Source organism: Zingiber officinale, chromosome 2A (genome assembly GCF_018446385.1).
Source record: "Zingiber officinale cultivar Zhangliang chromosome 2A, Zo_v1.1, whole genome shotgun sequence".
NCBI lineage: Eukaryota > Viridiplantae > Streptophyta > Magnoliopsida > Zingiberales > Zingiberaceae > Zingiber > Zingiber officinale.
The window spans coordinates 31,198,470-31,221,962 of NC_055988.1; the positions used below are offsets into that span (position 1 = coordinate 31,198,470).

Here is a 23,493-nt window from a genome sequence, read left to right on the forward strand (position 1 = left end):
GTTTTGCAGGTCAGGCTTGATTGGTTGACCGAACTAGAGGATCGGTCGACTGAAATAGAAGTTATCAAAGCAGTGTTTCAGATCAGACCAAAACAGACTGAGGCCGATCAAAGCTTAATCGGTCAACCGAACAATAAGATCGATCGACCGAACCTTGGTGACTCAGCACAGCCAGTGCATCAGACACGATCAGCAAGCAAAGGAAAGAAGGGCTGATCGGTCGACTGAACAAAAGAATCGGTCGACCGATCCAATCAACATTAAATGTGCATTAATTCAAGATTCTGGCAGACTTCGACGAACAAGGTAAAAGCTTGTTCGGTCGACCGATAAAAGGGTTCGGTCGACCGAACCATTGAAGGCCAGTTAATGCAGAATTTACGAGCCAGCGTCAGACTCCAGCTGTGGTGATCGGAGCTGGTTCAGTCGACATAACAGAGGGATTGGTCGACCGAACCTCAGTGCACCTATAAATTAAGGCTCGAGGTCAGAGGCCAAAAATAACTTTACTGATCAAAAAATTACTGTTCTGCAAGCTGCTCGAAGCAACAAGTCTCCATCAATCTCTGCATTCACGCCGACCACAAGCTTCGATTTCAAATTCATTTGTCGGTAAATTTATTATTATTGTACTTAAATTATATAAGATAGTAGAGCTGTTACTATCTTATATCTCTTGTACTTGTATGATCTGCTTCTCTCCGAGGAGTTCGGAGAGAAGAGTTTTAGTGCTTTGCCCATCGGTGCGGTCAAGGACTGCGGGCCTTCGAGTAGGAGTCGAGCTAGGCTCCGAACGAAGTAAAATACCTTGTCTCTCTTTATTTTCTACTGCATGACTTCTGTTTCAAAAGAAAAGAATAGTTTTAAAGCGCGCGATATTCACCCCCCCCCCCCCCTCTCTATCGCTTCAAACGATTCATCAATTGGTATCAGAGTAGGTTAGCTCTGAAATTTCTTAATCGATTTTCAAAGCAACTTTTAAAATCTTTTTTTTTCACTATTTTTTTTGAATAATTTTTATTTTTCAAACACTACTAATCCCAAGACAAAAGTCTTGGAAATACTTTTTCTTTTTGAACTCTGTTTTGCAAGGATATCAAACTCATATCAATAAGGTTATAGCATGGTTCGACCTCCACTATTCAAGGGAGAGAATTTTAGTTACTTGAAGAATAGAATGGAGTGTTACTTGAAGTCTGACATCGAGCTCTGGTTCATAATCTTGAAAGGATATACTCCCCCAACGAAGGATGGAACAACAATAGAACCAGAAGAATGGACTCCCCAAATGATCAAGAAGGCACAACTGAACTACAAGGTGATCAACACCATTCAGTGCAGACTTACGATGGAGGAGTTGAACCGAGTTGGTCCCTATGACAACGCCAAAGACTTGTGGGACTCACTAGTCAAATTACACGAAGGTAAACAAACGACTCGAAGGTAAACAAACGAGATCTTCTTTTAAATAATTTACTTAATATAAAAATGTTTCCTGGAGAGACGACCTCGCAACTACACGCCCGACTAAAGGACATCCTCAACGGTCTTCACCTGATCGGACACGAACTCGAAAATCGCGATACGATAAGGTACGCTCTAAACACTTTTCCGAGGAATGCTTTGTGGGCATCAATTGTAGATGCGTACAAAGTTTCCAAAGATCTTTCAATTCTTAAGTTAGATGAATTGTTTTGCGAGTTGGAATTACACGAGCAATCTAACATGAGCCATGTCGAGAAAGGAGTTGCTTTGTATGCAGGTTCAAGCAAAGAGACAAAATCAAAAACGAAGATCGAGTCTGAAAGCGAGTCAGACTCAGACTCAACAAACGAAGAAGAACTAGTCAACATGGTTCGAAGATTGTTGACTAAGAAAAAGTTCAGAAGAAATACCAAAAAGACTCCACCGAACCAGATCCAAAACAAATCAGAAATGATTTGTTATGGATGCAACAAAAAGGGGCATTTCAAAAACGAATGCCCAAATTGGAAAGAAGAACGACCCAAATCGACAAGACGGAAGAAGGCACTTCAAGCGACTTGGGATGAAACCTCTTCCGACGAATCCGACACGGAACAAACAAAACACTCAAGCCATCTTGCATTTATGGCAAGAAATGAAGATTCCGACTCCGAGTCCGAGGACGAGTACGAGTCCGAGATCGACATCAAAGGCAACGGATCGGAAGATCCAAATATGGTAACAATTTATTCAAAGTCAAATTTACTTAAAGTAGCTAAATGCTTGTTTAAAAAATTAGCAAAATCGGAAAAACAAAATAACTTGTTACTTAAGGAAATAGACCACCTTAAGCAACAAGTTAACTTGAGTGACTCAACTAACCAAGTTCAAGTCGGAACTTCAACTCAAGTTGAAAAACTTGAGGAAGAAAATTCTGATTTGAAAGGTCAAGTCGAGCGACTCAAGAAAACGTTGGAAAGGTTTGAAATGGGATCCAAGTATCTAAATATGGTACTTGGATCGCAACGAGCCGTGTACAACAAATCAGGACTCGGTTACAAACCCAAACAAACAAACAAACCATACTTATCATTAATTAGTCAAAATGTTAGAAGTCAAGTCCAAGCATGGGTCCAAACAAAATATTTAATTAAACAAATTAAACCAAACCTCTACTTGGTCCATAAGAGTCAAATCCATTACTTAGATAGACCATATCTAAGCTATGACTCAGGGGGAGCAACTAGAAAAACAATTCAACCAACTTAATTAAAACAAACTCAATACTTAGGATTAGGATTATTAGAACGGTTAGATGAAAAATGTTTACCAAACCCTATAACATAGCACCGGAATGGATTGGGATGATAGTACGTCAAGGAAACTCTGTCGAAGGCATGTCTAGGTTGAATATGGAATTCTACCTGGTGCACTAGACTTAGTGGATCTGACCGAAGCTACCCCAATCAAACATGGGCTAGTTAGACCAAGATTTAGTATTAAGTTTTTTGGGCAGAAACAGTTTGGAAAATCTTCAGCAAGTGGTCTAATGATATTCAAGTAGGTCATATGCCTCACCACTGAACTGAAACTTATCCTTAGGACGTCTGCTTGATTAACCCAAAGCTAAGTTTGAATCTAACATGAGTTCAATAACCTCTTTCAATAAAATTCAATTCTAATTCAAACTAAAATTAATTCTAATTCAAAATAAAATTAATTCTAATTAATTCAATTCTAATTCAAACTAAAATTAATTCTAATTAATTTAAATCTGTTTCAAACTAAAATTATTAAAAATTATTTTAAACTTATTAAAAATTATTTTAAAATTATTAAAAATTATTTTAAAAATTATTAAAAATTATTTTAAAATTATTAAAAATTATTTTAAACTTATTAAAAATTATTTTAAAATTATTAAAAATTATTTTAAAATTATTAAAAATTATTTTAAACTTATTATTTTAAACTTATTAAAAATTATTTTAAAATTATTAAAAATTATTTTAAAATTATTAAAAATTATTTTAAACTTATTATTTTAAAATTATTAAAAATTATTTTAAACTTATTAAAAATTATTTTAAAATTATTAAAAATTATTTTAAACTTATTAAAAATTATTTTAAACTTATTAAAAAATATTTTAAAATTATTAAAAAATATTTTAAAATTATTAAAAATTATTTTAAAATTATTAAAAATTATTTTAAACTTATTAAAAATTATTTTAAACTTATTAAAAATTATTTTAAAATTATTAAAAAATATTTTAAAATTATTAAAAATTATTTTAAAATTTTAAAAATTATTTTAAACTTGTTAAAATTATTTTAAAATTATTAAAAATTATTTTAAACTTATTAAAAATTATTTTAAACTTAATCAAAATTAAAACTTTTAAAATTACTTTATATTTAAAACTTAATCAATTTACTTGATTCAAACAATAAATAATACATATTAAATTCATGTAAATCAATTAAAGTTCAAAACTACTTATTTAATCCTTTAACCACACTTTCGTCTCATCCTACATTTTGTAGGATTCTAAAGCTCTGGATAAATGGATTTTGGATAGCGAGTGTTCCAGACACATGACTGGGGATCAGCACAAATTTACCAACATTGAATTCAAAAATTTAGGGTCCGTTGCCTTTGGAAACAATGGCAAGTTAAAGGTAATCGGTACAAGTGAAATTCAATTACAGTCAAACATTTCAATTAAAAAAGTTTTACTTGTTGAACATTTTAATTATAATTTACTTAGTATAAGTCAACTTTGTGATTCAGGTTTTAAGGTTCAATTTTTGTCTTCTAAATGCTTAATAAGTTACAATGACTCAACTAATGTTTTACTGAAAGGTTTTAGAGACAAAAATATATACTCCATTCATCTACCTAAAACAATATCTAAATGTCTTCTAGCAAATAATGATGAAACTTGGTTATGGCATAGGAGATTAGCTCATACTCACCTTAAAAATTTATTAAAATTAAGCAAAAATGGTTTAGTTAAAGGTTTGCCAAAATTTGGAAATCCTTTAAATAAATTTTGTAATTCCTGTCAACAAGGTAAACAAATTAAATCAACTCATAAACTTACAAATCAAAATAGAACAAATAAAATACTTGAACTAATACATTTGGATTTATTTGATTCTCATGGAATAAAATCTTTTAATGGAAATCTATATTGTTTAGTAATCATTGATGACTACTTTAGATATACTTGGGTAAAATTTTTATCTAATAAAAATGAAACCTTTGAAACATTCAAGCATTTTTGTAAACAAGTAGAAAATGATAGAGATATTAAAATAAAAAGGATAAGAAGTGATAATGGAGGAGAATTCAGAAATCATAATTGTAATAATTTTTGTCTAGAAAATGGTTATCACCATGAGTTTTCATGCCCTAAAACACCACAACAAAATGGCTTAGTAGAACGTAAGAATAGAACCTTACAAGAAGCTGCCCGAACCATGTTAAATGAATACAATACACCAAAATACTTTTGGGCTGAAGCTGTTAACACAACTTGTTATGTTCAAAATCGAATCATAATTAATAAAGATCAAAATAAAACATCCTATGAAATTTATTTCAACAAAATTCCTAATATAAAATATTTTAAAGTTTTTTGTTGTAATGTACATATTTTAAATCTTAAAGATCACTTAGGCAAATTCACTTAAAAAACTAACCTAGGAATTTTTCTAGGGTATTCATCTACAAGTAGGGCCTATAGAGTTTATAATAAATCTACTTTGAAAATTGAGGAAACGACAAATGTAACATTTAATAAAATTGATAACGTTTCTACTACTCAAACTCCTTCAAATGGTAATCAAGAAGACGATGAAGAATTAACCAACCTTAAAGAATCTGAAAATTCAAAATTATTAAAATCTAACCCTCACCATCCAGTTAATCAAATAATAGGAAATCCTGAATTGAGGGTTCAAACAAGATGTGCTTTTAGAAATCTAAGTCAAATAGCATTAATATCTAAAATTGAACCTAAAAATATAAATGATGCATTAATAGAACTTGACTGGGTAATTGCAATGCAAAAAGAGTTAAACCAATTTGAACGAAATCAGGTTTGGGACTTAGTACCTCCACCGATAAATAAAACGATCATTGATACTAAATGGGTGTTTAGAAACAAATTAGATGATCAAGGTAATATTTTAAGAAATAAAGCTAGTTTAGTAGCGAAAGAGTTTAGTCAAGTCGAAGGACTAGATTACGATGAGACTTATGCCCCGGTAGCTAGACTTGAATCAATTAGAATGTTGCTAGCCTATGCTGCATTTAAAAGGTTCAAGTTGTACCAAATGGATGTTAAATCCGCTTTTCTAAATGGCGTTATTAAGGAGGAAGTCTACGTTAGTCAACCACCCGATTTTGAAGATCTAGAAAATCCAACCTATATTTTTAAACTTAAAAAAGCTTTATATGGATTAAAACAAGCACCTAGGGCTTGGTATGAACGTCTATCTAGTTTTCTAAAATCCAAGGGTTTTAAAGAAGGTCAAATTGATCCTACACTTTTTATTAAAACCTTTAACTCAGACATTTTTATAGCCCAGGTTTATGTAGATGATATTGTATTTGGTTCAACCAATTCAAAATTTTTAAAAGAATTTGTAACCTTAATGGAAAATGAATTTGAAATTAGTTTAGTTGGTGAATTAAATTAATTTTTAGGTCTTTAAATTAAACAAACTAAAGATGGTAATTATGTACATCAAACTAAGTATACAAAAGAACTTCTTAAAAAATTTGGTATGGAAAATTGTAAAGGGCTTAAAACACCAATGGCAAGTAACCTAACCATTGATAATGATGAAAATGGTATACCTGTTGACTTAAAGTATTACCGAAGTATGATAGGGAGTTTACTTTATCTAACTGCAAGCCGACCTGATATTTTATTTGCAGTTAGTATGTGTGCCCGATATCAAACTTGTGCAAAAGAAACTCATCTTTCACTGGTTAAAAGAATTATCAAATATTTAAAAGGCACTATTAATGTAGGAATTTGGTACACAAGAACCTCACATTTTGACTTAGTCGGATACTCGGATTCGGATTATGCTGGGTGTAAGTTAGATAGGAAGAGTACAAGTGGAGGTTGTCAATTGTTAGGATCATCTTTAGTTAGTTGGTTTAGCCGTAAGCAACAATGTGTTGCCTTATCTACCACTGAGGCTGAATACATAGCAATAGGTGAGTGCGTAGCCCAACTACTTTGGATGTCTCATACATTAAAGGACTTTAATCTAGAATACAAAAATATAAAAACTTACATTGATAATATTAGTTCAATAAATCTAACTAAAAATCCAGTTCATTACTCTAGAACCAAACATATAGAAGTAAAACATCATTTTATTAGAGATCACGTTTCAAAAGGAGATATTGAACTTAAATATATTGAATCTAAATCTAACTTAGCAGATATTTTCACTAAACCATTACCTGAAGCTGAATTTAGTACCTTAAGATGACAATTAGGGATGTGTTTAATAGAATAGTTTGTTTTCTTTTCTTTTTGAAAATTACTACTATATAATTTTTCAAAATCTATTTACAAAAAATTCCCTTTCAAATTTTTGTTTTTCAAAACTCTTTTAAAATATGTTCTGGAATAGCCTAGGATCTACCGTAGAACTGCATGATCCTATAGTTCTAGGAGCCAGCATCTCACAAGCACAGTAGGATCCCTTGTTTGAAAACTTAGAATTAGTGAGATGCTTAGGACTTAGCCCTAGATTTCAGATGCTTATGTCAGTGCATCGCTATAAATCTGGGCTTTAAATAACAGACATTGATCAATTTGAGTTGACTAGTAGGTAAAAACCTTGCTAGTTATAAATGCTCAAATTGACCAACCTGAGTCAACTTGCTACTATCTTGTGATAGTTAGTCTTGGACAAAGGTTGGACATTTCATCATAAGGACCTTTTTCCTTAGTTTACCAAACCATGCTTGGACTTTTAGGATAAATATAAATTTTAGGGGGAGTTATCTTCAAAATAGTTTTATAAACTTTATTAGTGTTTCAAATTGTTTTCTTTAAACACGTTTTCAAAATTTTTCACTTAGTCTATTTATTTTCAAAATTGTTTTCTTTAACATCTTTTTCAAAATAAAAAAAAAATAATTTCAAGATTGATTTTTTAGTAATTTAATTTTAAAAGTGTTTTCTTAAACTCTTTTCAAATTATAAATCATTTTATATCTTTAAACTCTTTTTCAAAATTTTGATCACTTAGTAAAAATATGGTTTTGAAACTTAGAAAAATTTGATATCATTTCAAAAATTAGTATATTTTTGAATAGTTAGTTTTCCTTTACTAAAAGTTTAACTTCTCTTTACTTGTTTAATCTTTCCTCATTTTCAAAATGTTAGACTTTCTTATGTTCTATGTTTAGTTTTGACTTCCCCTAATTTTGATGTGTGTGAAAGGGGGAGAGATAGTGAATTCAGGGGGAGATGATTATTTCAGGGGGAGAAATAAGAATTGAAATTGCTTGTTTATTTACTAGTTGCATATGTTTAACTTAACTTTGAACCTTGGTTGCCAAACATCAAAAAGGGGGAGATTGTTGGTGCAAGTTGTATCAGAATCAAACCTGAGTTTTGATGTTGTCAAAGGTTCCAAGTTAAGTCTTGTTGTGATCTAACAAGTTGATTGAGTGTGCAGGATGTCTACTCAACTGGAAAAGTCCTAGCTGGAGGCTAGGCAGAAAAGTCTTAGTAGATCGTGGAACCCAAGTGCAAGTCCAAGCAGGTCAAGGGGACCCAATGCTTAGCGGTGTGATCGAGAAGTCTGGAGGACTGAAGATCAAAAGAAAAGTCCTGGGGAGCCGATCAAGGCTGAGTGAAAAGTCCAAACTGGATCTGGAGGATCAAAGTTTGGTAGGTAGGTTGAGGTAAGCAAACTGGAGGAGCGACAATGAGGTCGGGTTCCCAGAGGGAACAACCTTAGGTCGCTGATCCAACTGAAGAAATTGGGAAGGTTTCAAAGTTGAGATCAAGACAGTTCTACTGTCTTTTATATTACTCATGCATTATAATATTATTGTGCTAACCTTTATGTTGCAGGATGTTTTTGTTCTAACACTGTTTTGCAGGTCAGGCTTGATTGGTTGACCGAACCAGAGGATCGGTCGACTGAAACAGAAGTTATCAAAGCAGTGTTTCAGATCAGACCAAAACAGACTGAGGCCGATCAAAACTTGATCGGTCGACTGAACAATAAGATCGGTCGACCAAACCTTGGTGACTCAGCACAGCCAGTGCATCAGACACGATCAGCAAGCAAAGGAAAGAAGGGTTGATCGGTCGACCGAACAAGAGGATCGGTCGACCGATCCAATCAACATTAAATGCGCATTAATTCAAGATTCTGGCAGACTTCGACGAACAAGGTAAAAGCTTGTTCGGTCGACCGATAAAAGGGTTCAGTCGATCGAACCATTGAAGGCCAGTTAATGCAGAATTTACGAGCCAACGTCAGACTCCAGCTGTGGGTGATCGGAGTTGGTTCGGTCGACATAACAGAGGGATTGGTCGACCGAACCTCAGTGCACCTATAAATTAAGGCTCGAGGTCAGAGGCCAAAAACAACTTTACTGATCAAAAAATTACTGTTCTACAAGCTGCTCGAAGCAACAAGTCTCCATCAATCTCTGCATTCACGCCGACCACAAGCTTCGACTTTCAAATTCATTTGTCGGTAAATTTATTATTATTGCACTTAAATTATATAAGATAGTAGAGCTGTTACTATCTTATATCTCTTGTACTTGTACGATCTGCTTCTCTCCGAGGAGTTCGGAGAGAAGAGTTTTAGTGCTTTGCCCATCGGTGCGGTCAAGAACTACGGGCCTTCGAGTAGGAGTCGAGCTAGGCTCCGAACGAAGTAAAATACCTTGTCTCTCTTTATTTTCCGTTGCACGACTTCTGTTTCAAAAGAAAAGAATAGTTTTAAAGCGTGCGATATTCACCCCCCTCTATCGCTTCAAACGATCCATCAATGAGTACTAATCAAGTTCTATGAATCATAACTATTTTCAGAGTTATCTACCATCAAAATTAGGCAAAGTGAAAAGAGGTCCTAAAACTAAGTCATCACTCAAAATTTTAATAAAAATACTACTCACTTCATGCTACTAAAGATAGAGAAAAGTATATCATCAAATATACTAGCACTATGAATCACAACAACACAAGTCCAGAATAAGCATGCTAGAATTTTTGCTATCAGAATAAGTAAGTAGTAAAGTGATGACAGATGTACTACACATGCCATCTACACAAACTAAAAACAAACTAAAATAAATGCAACTAAACTGAAATGAAAAACAAGCAACAAATATGTACAACTCTTCTCCAAACTTGGACTTTTCATTGTCTTAATAAAATCAATATGGCAATGGAGGGGTGATGCATGAGAGGGTGAAATGGTGGAGGGAGATATGGTAGAGGAGGGCAACCCTTAGGTGGTGGAGAGTGTGCCCTAGAAGGGAATCTAGGTAGTCATGGTAAGTTGCCAAGGTTCTCATGATACTGAAAAAAAGTGTAGCAATCATTGTCTAATCAAGTGCATGAAGTGCCTAAAATCCTCCATTCCCCCCTGCTCAATGTAATAATCGTTTAAAAATTCTAAGACTTACACTTGAAAATTCCTTTCATCCTAAAATAGTCTCGTATTTCTTGGAACTGTTCTTGAGTCAATGCAAACTATCCCTCCAACATGTGTTGGTTAGAACTATGCTCTTCACGAAGAATGTCCGAAAAAGTATGAAAATATGAAAATCAAATCGAGAGGGACCCGTATTGCCATATGTAAATAAATATCTAATCGACTTAGAATATCTAGCTGACTCAGGGTATCTACAGGAGGAGGGCTTAGGATGCTCCTCATGTTGGAACCGAATTTGAAATTCAGATATCATGTTTCTACACTCCTATGTATATTGATTGTATATCCACGGTGCAATGGATTGTATATTGATTCGATAACCATATATATATCTTGTAGTGATATCACATGTGTAATTAAGAAACTCCTTCCTAAATTATATCTTAAAGTTCTGATCAGACACTTCCTATATAAAATAATATATTACATATGATATCCACACTCGTAGGTGTCCGGTGAATCCCCAACTACAATACACTGACTCCTAAATATTTTGTTACTACATCCAATCTTACCACCCGATGCCCCTAATAAAGTTGGTAAATGAGTCAAAGTGCAGCCCTAGCATATAGAGTCTTAGTGTTATCTTGGGTCATAAGGACTATTAGTATACAATCATAATCAAAGACTTAGCCATTGGATAAATGATAATCACTTGAAAAGTCAGTGTGAGAGATGTTCGATGAACTCATTGTATGATTATCCATTTGTATGTTTGAACATTTCCACGTCCTTACCAATGAAACATGATACACTACATCACAAATGATAATCTCTAGATCGAACGGTTTTTTATCCTTATTTATTAGACGACTTAATTAACTACGAACGAATTTAGAATATATAGTGAATATTGATGTATTTCATGATGACTATCATATGTACCACCATATCTCACTATAGTATATTTAAGGACTTTATTTATGCATCTAGCATGTGTATAAAGATAAAGTAAATACCAAACTGAATTGAATTATATTAAAATAAAGGTTGCTTATTTACAAGAATCAATACAATCTTAGCCAATAGTTGGCTTTGCAGGGCACCTACTCTAACACCTCAGGGATCGGGGGAATACTCGGGTGCTAAATCTTTAATAACCAAATTGGTAGGGCAACAAATTATGATGTGGTCGAGGTTAGGTTGGAGAAGTGAAAATCTATCTCTCCTAATGAAACCAAATCCATTTTTTTCCCAACAAATCATTTTCATGGCTAATAAGTATCAATATCCACTTTAGAGTTGCCATGAATAATATCTAAACCAAATAGTTCCCACTCTAAGTGTTTAGATAATCTAAATCCTAAATCTTAAATTTTAAACCCTAAACTCTAAAAATAATAAAGACAAAAATATACTTGGTGCTCACGATGTGAGCATCATAAGGTAAATAGGGTAATATTCTTATATATATACACACACTAATATTACCTACGCAATGTGTCATACGCGACTGTATGGTGTGTTGGTGTGTAGGTTTTTTTTTTTTAACTTGCTGTTATGAGATTTAAGATTTTATCTTTAGGATGTAAGAGTTAAGTTATAATATTAAGTTTAAAATATTAAAAATTTAAAAAATATTTTAATTGCTCATGGAATGTATAATATAAGATGAACTATATATATCAAAACTCTCTTTGTATTTGAAGTTTTACCCTACTTATCTTATATTACTTACCTTATACATTCTGTATATAATTTATTTTATTTTAAAATTTTAAATTTTAATATCATAATCTAAACCCAAAATTCTAACAATTAAATTTTAAATTTTAAATAAAATAAATATATATTAGACGGTGTATCCAAAGACATTTTAATTTCCAAATATTTGAAACGACATTTCTTAAACTAAATATTTATTTGGTCACGTAAAGATTTATGCTACTGTTCCTACCAGTTTCCTACCATCACATTATTAAATGCGGGTTGTACGGATCATTGAGGGGAAATAAAATAAAATAAAATCGCAGTAAATGCGACGCATGTGCTACATTTCCTCCCCGTCGTCCCTTATTTATTTATTTTTTTTTAAAATCCAAAGTCCGGAAACCGGCGAGATAAAGGGAAAAACAAAAGGATGGCCCCGGTTTAACTTAATGGCGGCCAGCTGCCATCCGGACTCCAAATTCTCCCCAAATCCGGACTCGTGGTCGTCCCTATAAACCCTCCACCTGCGTCTTCCGAGATTGAACACTCAAACACTGGTACCCATCTGGAAACCACCGTGGGCCCCGCTGCCTTACTATTCCTGGCTGGGAGTGGTTCCATCTGCGGGTATTAATTTCGCGGGTTGCTCTTAGCCTCTACTGGCTGGATTAGATCACGACAGCTGGATTGGGACACGTGTCGTTTTCACTGTCCCGTCCTCGGGCTTCGTTCGACTCGGCGCCCGTTTCGGGGTCGGCAGTACGCTCTCGCCCGTTGAGAAAAACTAGCCGGTGCGCGGAGGACCCGTTTTGTCGAATGTAACGGTCTTTTTCAGTGACAGATGCGTGGGTTACCCTTGGTAACACGCACGTATCGGTTCGATATATCGTTTATTTGGCGGTATCACGAGCCGAGCCGTAGCCGCAACATCAGCGTCGGACCCGAAGTTCCTTATAAGCCCGGTTGAAACGTTTCCCCTGCTTCTTAATCTGCAGTTGTGAAGCATTTACTGTGCTTTCTCCTCTACCTTTCTCGCCTCTTTTTTGGTTTTTTTCTTTCTCTCACTTCTTCCCCCCCTACTTTTTTCTTTATCCTCCGTCTTCTCCCTCGCTGAGGAGATCGCCGGAATCTCTTCTGTGAGCATCAATTTGATAAGATCCACCAAATTGGAAGCCTTGGCGTGCTACTTGGTCGCCCTATTCTTGGTATTTTGCTGGGACGGGTCGCATTACAGTTGGCTCGCGTTTGATTTCTTTGCTTCTCTGGATCGCAGCATTACGGTATGACGTCTCGAATCTGGAGCTTTCTGTTCGAACTCATTGTTTGAATTGTTGGTGCTTCTTTCTCGTTCATTGTTCCATCTTTAGCCGATTTTAAAAATTGCTAATTTTGGTTACTTAACTGAGTTAGATCTGCGTTTTGGGATCTAAGTTTTCTTCTTTTCCACGTCGTGATCGTTTGTTTTGTATAAAGATTGCTTGAGTGGCATAACTGAATTAAATACACTTTTTGATTTTGCGTATTTTGCAGAAGGGCCAGAGTCAAAAGCAGTCCATTCGCGTGCGATCAATTTTACTTTTGCAGTTCTTTTTCCGACTTTTAATCTTTTGGAGTTAACGACATTGTGATGCGATATATTCCCGAATGAAGTGCTATTTGATGCTAAGATGCGATGTCTTGGTGATTGTGTACTTCATTTTTTTTATTATGATGGATTTTTGTTTGCTACTTATTTCGCAGATTAATCATTGAGCATGAGCTTATGCTTCTTTCGTCTCTAATTATGTGGCAGGATAAGCAATCCTGCAACGTATTTGTCATAGAATCATGTGTACTAGTGTCCAATTTTAATAAGTTCTGCCTTCCCACTGTTTTTATTATTGTTGCCCGACAACCGGCTTGACATTGTTCTTCAAGTTCCATATTTATTTGTTGGATTATGTTTTAGACATGTGTCCAGTGACAAGCAGTCTGATGTTTATTTATTCTTGGTTGAACATTTTTGTGTTCTTGCAAAAATGAATTTTCATATCCCTTGTGCCAATTTTACTCGGTATTCCAATTTTCAGAAATGAATTTTGCTAACTTTCATTTGGAGGATGGTGTGTTCATAATCAGTACTTTGTGGAGTTTTTATGAATTTTGGGTCCTCATTTCTTCCAAAGAAATTTCAGTTTTTTGAAAACTGTTTGGGATTCAGGTTATTGAATTTTATGCTAATCAATGGAGGCGGAGTTGTGTTCTGCCCGCATCCTATCGCCATCTCGGGAAGAAAGCGGCGATGAAGAGCTCTCAGTGCTTCCCAGGCACACTAAAGTCATTGTAACTGGTAACAACAGAACAAAATCTGTCCTTGTTGGTCTTCAAGGTGTTGTGAAGAAGGCAGTTGGTCTTGGGGGATGGCATTGGCTGGTAAATAATTGCTTCTCGTGCCTTTCAACATCATTGGTAGCTCTAATTGTCGTATTTCTTTTTCACTGGAAATTGAGATTAATAAGGATTAGTCATCCATAGTTAAATTCACAGAAAGACCGCAAAAACTAAAGAGTTTTATCGGTAGGCAAATATTTTCCAGTCAACTTATGATGCATGGTTTAGTATCACACTATTTTTTTGACTTCATTTGCATTGGGCATAGATTCCACGGTTTCCAAAGTGTAAATTTACATAATAGATAAACAACTCTTGTCATTATTGTTTGAGAATTATTAACACTAGGCTGTTCGTTTCTGACTATGCTTATTTGCAGCAAGGAAATGAGTCTTTTTAACCTGTACTTCTCCTCGTGATCAGGTCCTAAAGAATGGTGTTGAGGTGAAGTTGCAAAGAAATGCATTGAGCGTCCTAGAAGCTCCCACAGGGAATGAAGATGACAACGAAGAGATTGACTGTGACAACTCATTCTGCAGTAGTTCTGATGTGGGGGACAAAGATATTGATTACTGTAAGTTTTTTTTTTCTCTTTACCAATATACAAATACCGGTCGTCTATTAATTTCAACTAAATAGGCCAGATCGAGGGGAAGCGTGCATCACATTTATGCCTTCTTTTAATTAATCTTGTTTTACCAGCTAGCTTAGAGTTCCACAAGTCAACAAAGCCAAGGGTTAGGCATACAAGGCCATGGACGTCCTCTGCAAAATCAAATAACGGCCGTAGCAACTACCGAGATGCTCATTCAAATTCTCACAAGCGTCATACGGTACGAGAATAATTCATTTTTTTTTTCGCTTTTTTTTGCATCCATAATCCTCTTATTATTCTTGATAAGAAAAAGTATTCATTGTACTGTACCTTTATGCCGATGGTCTTAGTCGTATAGAATTGGTTATCTCGGTTGAGTTTTTGTGCTTACACTGTGTAGACTATGAACAGAGAGTGAATTTGGCTAAGCTTGGGACAGCCACCTTGTGGAGATATTGGCGGCACTTCAATCTCGTACGTTTCCAGATCAATTCTAAAAGAATTTTTACTATGCTTGCAAAAGGATAGCTTCAAAAATCTATCACCGTGTCAAATAGGTTAACATTAATCCCAATCCTACAAAGGAACAACTGATACATGCTGTGCAGAATCATTTTCTCTCACAGGTAATTTCATTTTTTTAGTTAATACATTGGTAAGTGTGGATGATCAATTGCAGCTAGTTTTTTTAATTATGTTGTCGGAAATTCCGGTTGTCCCCCAAAAGCAACTGGATGAGATGCAGGTCATTGTAGGATTCATCCACACTGCCAAGAGGTTGAAAAAGCTTTACTCCTAGATCGATGCGTGACATAAGCTATATTCCGTGAGGTTGAAGCCTTGAACTAAGTGGAAGGACGAATCGATTATCGACGGTTCTACTAATTGTAGTGTAATGTTACTAACCATCTTTCCAATCAGTTTGTAGTTGTGCACTGTATGTATATCAGCCTTTCTGATGTGTGTTTCTATTCGAAAGGGATTATGGAGTATCCTGATCCGGTATGTTCATGGCTTTTGAATATGTTGTGGGGTTAGAGAATGCAATTGCGTGGGAACAGGGTCAGTGAACATAGCATTGTGCATTTTATTGGACGGCGGGCTTGCCAGGCTGCATGGACGACTCGTTGGTGCACACTTTCCTGAAGTTCGCGCCGGCGGTAGGTTTGGATCGATTCACTTCTGGACATTTGTATGTCCGGCCGAGCACTTTTTGAGTCGGGGTGTTTTGACAGGTATTGGGTGTGTATTTGGACAGTTATGGTATAAAACAAAAAATAAAAAAAAAAAATCGACAGAAGTGATGGCCGATGGGGAACGGTGGCCTTGAACTAGTTGCATGTGTCTGATCGCAACATTCGGAGCCCACCGTAGTGGGGTCCGTGTTAATCAGGTCATCATCCATTAGATTCCTGTATGCAATGCACTGTCTGTCGATGTTGGATTCTCAAAGATTACGATGCCGCCGCTCCACAAGTTTCACAGCATCAAATTAAACTAAGCTCTAGCTCACGAGAAGGGGGATAAATAGGAAAGTGAAAGCGACGACAGGCCAACACGCCGGTTATTGAGGCAGAAATCTCTACTTTAGCAAAAAAACAAAATATCATACGCGACTCAGGCTGTTACTGCTGGTCTCAAGGAATATCTTTATTTGTACTTGTTGACATAGACCATGCCACGGTAATTTTCAACTTTTTATTTTTATTTTTTAATAATTTAGATATTTAATGCGTTTTATAGTCCTTTGATGTTCCTTGTAAATCTACCTGAACAGTAATTGTCCGTGGTTTATTTCATCTGTGTTGATCCTGAGACAAATTGACAGGAGTGCTGGGACGAACATATTCACTTTTGTCATAATTATAAATCTACCTGAGCGAGTTCAAAAGTGCACATGGATTTCATAGGGTGGTGGATTGAGAATAATTCGTCCAGGTACATGACAGAAAAACTAAATTCTCATGGACTCTCAAAGATGATGAATTTGTAACATTTTCTTTGGATATATTCCCAAAAAAGCTAAAGGCTCGTGGACTCGAAAATATATGGACTCATAAATACATGGACTTAGATATACTAATCTCAATTATCTACTACTAAGGGCTCTTATATAACTAGTGCAAAGTTTTAGCACTATACAGACGTGCAAAGTTATCTACATCCTAGAAAAGCTAAGGGCTCCTATGTAACTAATGTAAACTTTTGGCACTACATAGGTATACTAATCTCAATTATCAATCTAACCTAAGTAGGGTTTATCATGCTTATTATGTGACGATAAATTAAGATTAATCTATTAAACTCTATGATAATCTAGAGCTCCTCGCGACATACTAATCTAATTTCATAGATGACTCTTTGCATCTCAAATTTCTACGGGTCGGAGGATCAGATTTTATTTTTGGTTCATCTCTGAATCCTTCATGAGATATGAATCTCTTGTTTTTGACATCGAGATAATGCTAACATAGTAGATCCAGACCACAAATCACATATCATAGAATAAGAATAGTCAAACATGCTTAAATAAAAAGATATAGGGTTTACATCGCATGAAACTATGCCCTACTCCTAGAATCCAGAGTTTATCCCATAAGTGTGGGATTACAATCCCAAATCATGACCACAATTCAGAAATTTGATTATAAATTTAGAGAAATGAGAAAAGAGACTTAGGCTTTGATCGAAGAATCCTCTTTCTAGATGCTCTTGGTCTTCCTCCTTCGCCCAGATGGGACGGATGCTCCTTGGATCTCCTCCTCAAACCTCCTTGGAACCCTCAGATGGTCCCTAGGTCGGTTCCCCAATCCAAATGGAGGGATTTCCTTAAATAGTGGTTGGAGTAGAAGCTCAACATGGGTCGTGCCATTGGGTATGAGCATTTGTGTCAGGTACTGTTGCTTCAGAACGTGACCGACCACAGGCTATACCATTGGGTATGGGCGCCCATGCTTGTTGCTGGTTGTTGAGCACAACCCATGTTGTTGGGCACGAGTACTCTGAATTAGATGTTGAACCAAGCATGGGCTGTGCCACTAGACACTAGTGCCTATGTTCTATGTTAGAAGCTGAGCACGGGGCGTGTCGCTTGGCATGAGCTCCCGTGCTCAATGCTAGAAACTCCAAACTTGGTCTTCAATCTTTATTTTTCACTCCATTCTGTGCCCAAGAGCATTATCACAACATAGAAATGTATTAACATGAAGCATAAATAAATGAAATCATAAAATATTTACACGCAAAAGGGGTCAAAAGACGTATCGAAACATATCAAAATATCTATATAAATAGACGCATCACCAGGCCGTGAGAATATCCCCATAGGAATATCTTCCATGGGCTCTTTCCCCTTCGATTACTTTACTTTATCATTTTTATTAATATCTCTCTAACTAGTAGTCCAACAAGAGATGCCCTCAATTGTTAGAGTGTATACTAAAAGCCTAGTTTTTGCAAACATTTATTTTGAAATAAAGAATCACATTGGTCAAAAATGTCTACATTTATATGCTAAGTGTAGTTGGTCAATTAATTTATATTGTAAATAACATGGTGTGTGGTGTCATACACAGAAGATCATGTTATCGATTCTTTATAAATTATAAATAGTAGCTCACGACTAAGATGGATAGGAACAAACCATTAGAATAGTCATAGTATAATTAGGTATTAATTTATCTTGACTGATAAATTACACTAGTTTACTCTGAGTGTATTGAGTAGGACCATTTAAGGTAAGTTCTTTTTATACTGACTTAATAAAAGAACAAGACCTTAGTTATTATGGAAGTTTGTACTCTTAATCTTAATATAATAACAAACACATATATTTAGTATTTATTTCTTTGACTTATCAAAGGGTGAGATTTAGCTCGATAAATCAATATGCCCGATAAGTTAGGAAATGATATTACTTATAGCGTGTGTTGTTGATTATAGAAGGAAACTGTGTCCTAGTAATCTAGGTTGATAATGTCCCCAAGAGGAGCTCATAAAGATTGTTATGTTAAACCCTGCAGGTGGACTTAGTCCGACATGACAATAAGGTTGAGTGGTACTAGATATTAATTAAGTGAGTTGTCAGTAACTCATTTAATTAGTGGACATTCGATATCTTAAACACAGGGAGACTAACACAGTCATGATAAGAAGGATCCCATATAGTAATATGGGATTAGTGCGGTAGTTCAATAATAACTCTTTAGTGGTATGAGTTATTATTGATGAACTCGAGTTGGGTGTTCGGGGCGAACATGGGAAGCTCAAGTTCATCGGGAGACCAAAACCAATTCCTTCTCTCGTTCCCTGTCGTAGCCTCTTATTTATAAAGTCTTATACCTACCCATACCCACCTTCTTACCCATCTTTAGGTGGCTGGCCAAGCCAAGCTTGGAGCCCAAGTAAGGGCCGACCACATCAAGGCTTGGATGGATCAAGTGGTGGCCGACCCTAGCTTGGAGCCCAAGCTTAGGTGGCCGGCCACAATAAAATTAAAAGGGATTTTAATTTTAAAATCTTTCCTTATGTGGAAGCCATGATTTAAATGAGAGTTTTAAAATTAAATCTTTTCTTTTATAGTTTCTACAAAGGATTAAGAGAAAGGATTGATATCTTTCCTTATTTGTAGTTAAAAGGAAGATTTTAATTTTGAAGAAAACTTTCTTTTTTGTAATCATCCACATGTTTTAATAGAGAGATTTTAATTTATAAAATTTTCCTTTTATAACCAACCATGAAGGAAATTTTTAAAAGAGAAATTTTTATTTTAAAAATTTTCGGAAACAAATTAGGAAGTTTTAATTTTGTGTTTAAAACTTTTCTTATTTGGAGGAGATGGTGGTGGCTGGCTATTAAAGGATTAAAAGGAAATTTTTAATTAAAATTTTCTTCTTAAACATTGGCAAGGAATATAAGGAAGTTTTAATTATAAAACTTACCTTATTTGCCAAGACCAAGGAATATAAAAGAGAGGGTAGAGGTGTAAGATATGCGAATTTATTTTAGGGCTATCATAGAATATCCTTGCAAAAGTTTTCGGAAATTATAGGAATTTTTCTGGATTTTTCTAGAGGTCGTATGGCTAATTTCACGGGGATAGGAGTGGGGGCCTGGTTGTAAATACGCGAGTGAGAGTCTAATTAAGGAGGAGTACTTAGGGTTTAATTCCCTTAACCCTAAGTTACTATTAATAGCCTCATTTCCTCACCCGAGCCCTCAAACCCACCCGATCCTTTTCTTCCTCTTTCTCTCTCGCGTGAGCTTCCCGACGCCTACCTCAGCGATCGCCGGTTCCCCCCTTTCCTCTCTCGGTGTCGCCGGCGAGGAGCAAAGCTTGGAGCGTGGGAGGAAAAGGTTAGCTATATCCCAACCCTTCTTCTTTCCGACCTTTCCCCTTCTCTGATCTCGGCGAACAGCAGGTTTGGACCCCCGAATCCGTTGTTTTCGCTGCGGTTGGGAGAGAATCGGGCGTGTCGGTGTTGGATCAGGCCAGCATCGCTTGTGTGGAGGAAGTAACAACCATTGTCCCTTCCCGATCTCTTCTTTGTTCGTCGGCAAGCACAGATCGAGCCCTAGCTGTGATTCCTGGAGGTAGGCAGTTGGTTTGGGTCTTGAAATCGATTCTCTGATCTTCTTTCTGATGTGATTTGGGTAGGTTTTAGTTGTGCATTAGGGTTTCCGATCTCTTCTCTGTTCGTTAGCAAGAACAAGACCGAGCCCTAATCGGGGTATTGGAGGTAAGGGTTGGTTTCTATCCTGAATTTGGGTTCTGATCCTCCTTCTGGTATTGATTCGAATGGTTTTGATTCTGAAAACAAAGGTGCTGTGGTGATTCCGGCCACCACAGATTGGTTGGATTAGTTCTTCCACCGGAGTTGTGATCATCTCCGACGATAGAAGAAGCAGAGGTAAGGACATCAGCTTGTTGTTGTTGTTAACAGATCGTTTGATGATTTCTGGCTGCTCTTCCTTCTTGTTCTGGTTGGTGGAGATATAATAGGTAGTCCTCTGTGTAGGGGGTTGATGCATTGTTTAAATCATATTTTCTTGACCAATCCGTGTATCCAATAGATTGTTAACACTGAATCCTTATAGTCCATGATCTAGATCACTAGCAGAAGTAACCGGATTTGGTGTGTTTAGGGTTAGAAGCTCCTTTTATGTGCTGTCTCAGTGGAACTAACTACTGTGGATTGTGTGGAGCAATATTGGTTAACAGTGGTAAGTGTGATTATGTTGGATAATTAAAGGTTATACATGTAGATTAACCTAAATCTGAAGTCAAGTCCATGATGTTTAGGTTTACTTTGGGTTAGGTGATAATGGAAGATTGGAATTATTTAAGGATCGAATATGAATTTAGTTTTTGGATGGGTTCGGCTAGGTTAAAAGTTTAATCTAGTTTTATTAATGGAAAAAGGGTAGTAATCACAGCTAGCTATTACTTCTTAGTTGGCTATTTATTTGTAGGTAATTCACCTACTTGTAGTGTACACATATTTAGTTACATATTACATGGATTGTATGTGTGACACAAGACCTTGATCTATACGAGCAGCGTGACGTGGGGTGGTTCTGTTGATTGCGGGATATATCGAGGCGGGTATTTCTTCCTTAATTTCTATTTAGTTCTTTGAACTTTAAAGCATGGTTATATTTGGATAATTAGGTTGCATTCCTTAAATCTGATTATTTGTTGCTTTCCTGCTTGTCACTTTTGCTTGATCTTTGATATGATCTGGTTTGATTCGTTACAGTCTCTATTCTTGTTATCTGTGACTCTATTGTATATACACATGTAGAGTGTTGTAGGGATGACTGTATTGGATATTTGTAGTCTATACCTGTCTAGGTTGTGATTGGTACGTGTTATGTATTTTACATGACTAACATTCCATTTGCATAGTGGTATGTGTAGTTACATTTGTTGTGGTTATTGGAGGTGTTTATGAGGTGTGAGGTTGTTGCATGGATGATGATTATATATATATATATCATGTTCATCATTCATTGCATCTGATGACCGTTGTCTCCCTTGTGGTTGAGAGAGTCATCAGTTGGTTTGGTTTAGCGCGCACACTCGGCCACTCATGGGTAGTGGTAGCTGGAGCAGATGCCGCTCGTCCTGTCGTGCCACCCGGTCACTAGGTTTTGTGAGATCCGGCGTTGTGAGCAGTCAGGGACCCTGATGCTATGTAGTTAGATAGCTACTAGCGGACTGTCCGCCTCGACCACTCTATTGTGAGCTGGAGGGTAGTACAGTCGTTACAGACCCAAGCCTCTCGGCCATACAGGGGTCGTGGTGTCTAGAGAGGTGGCGGGGGTGACCATGGAGCATGCATGCACTTTTGCATATGATGCACGGTGCATCTGTGGGGATATTTTTGCATACATGCTTACTAGATATTAGTCGTATGTGATTGTGTATTGTTGCATTTGATTGAGCTATGTATGCTGCATATGGATGCCATATCGCATACATGTCATTTACTTTACATATATTTGCAGTCGTATATGTATTGCACAGGTGTCGGGAGTATGTTGTTGACTCGGTGGGTTTACGGATCATGGTATCAGGGTATTGGTTTTGTTCGGGTATGTACATTTATGTTATGTGCATTTATTATGTCAGGTATGTTCATGCACAGTTATTTTATCAGATATGGATAGATGAGTTATGTTATGATAGCATATTCTTATTCTTTACTTATGGAGACTGTATTCTTTGATTCCTATCTCATTATGTAGACCATGCTTTATCCAGTCTGTACCCGCTGAGTTCCCTGTACTCACCACCCCGTCTATATTATGTTGGTTTCAGGCAGTAGGTAGATGATATGGAGATGCTTGGAGTATGCTGCTGGCCGGCCCCCTTTCCCACGTCATATCCGAGGACCTTTATCGGTTTTGTTTTTCTTTTCCTACACTTCGTATTTGTTGGATTTAGAGTTGTGAGAACGAATTATGTTTTTGATACATGTATTGCGGACTTGTATCTGTGATGTGTTTCGTGGACTTTTGTATTTGTGGGTTTCCTCTTCGCCTTTCCGTTGTGTTTTGATATGGCCGTGTGGGCTACATATTAGTCGTATGATTGTTTTCATTTCTTTTATCCAGCCGTGTAGGCTGTGGATTTTAACTGCGTGGTTGTGTTTCTTTTGTGCACATATATTCCAGCCGCTTGTGGCTGATGTATTTTGCTTGTATGTGAGGTTCAGATTGTCACCGATACAGGGGAGATGCTGCCGAAATTTTTCGGTAGAGACTCACCCGGGGCGTGACAAGAGGTGCCTCACCTCATAACATATGATCTATTATTCCTCTCTTCCTTGGTGGTTGCCGTCTTCATCTTTTCTCCTTCTCCTATTCTTCTTCCTTGGTGGTCGACAACATCTTCATCTCAAGGAGCTTGGTTGGTGGCCGGATCTTGTTAAAGGAAGATGGAGAGATAGGCGACATTGTTTTTTAACATCCCTTGGAGCTTGGTTGGTGGCCGAAGTTCTTCAACTCAAGGAGCTTGTTGTTGGCCGAAACTTGCTTGGAGAAGAAGGAGGCTTGGGTGGATTCTTGTCTTGGTAGATTGTCGCCCACACGACGTCCAAGATAAGAAGAGGAATACGACAGAAGATCTTGAGGTCTATAAGCTACAAAAGGTATAACTAGTTATTAGTTTCCGCATCATAACTA

The 23,493-nt window shown here is 36.3% G+C and overlaps 1 protein-coding gene across 1 annotated transcript; it reads left to right on the top strand.

The window, feature by feature from the left end:
• The first annotated feature begins 12,809 nt into the window (after window positions 1–12,809).
• LOC122041005 lies at window positions 12,810–15,810 on the top strand. Its single transcript, XM_042600524.1, has 7 exons — window positions 12,810–13,120; window positions 14,041–14,252; window positions 14,634–14,784; window positions 14,913–15,043; window positions 15,217–15,279; window positions 15,363–15,431; window positions 15,533–15,810. The coding sequence occupies exons 2-7, from the start codon at window positions 14,064–14,066 to the stop codon at window positions 15,602–15,604; spliced, it is 675 nt and encodes a 224-aa protein (XP_042456458.1). The 5' UTR covers window positions 12,810–13,120; window positions 14,041–14,063; the 3' UTR covers window positions 15,605–15,810.
• The last annotated feature ends 7,683 nt before the right edge of the window (window positions 15,811–23,493 follow it).

Excerpts from the sequence above, each read along its gene's own strand:
- LOC122041005 (XM_042600524.1), top strand. The coding sequence starts at position 14,064 with ATGGAGGCGGAGTTGTGTTCTGCCCGCATCCTATCGCCATCTCGGGAA. Across the intron at positions 15,044-15,216 it reads ATTCTCACAAGCGTCATACG|AGAGTGAATTTGGCTAAGCT; the intron begins GTACGAGAATAA and ends GACTATGAACAG. Across the intron at positions 15,432-15,532 it reads AGAATCATTTTCTCTCACAG|CAACTGGATGAGATGCAGGT; the intron begins GTAATTTCATTT and ends GTCCCCCAAAAG.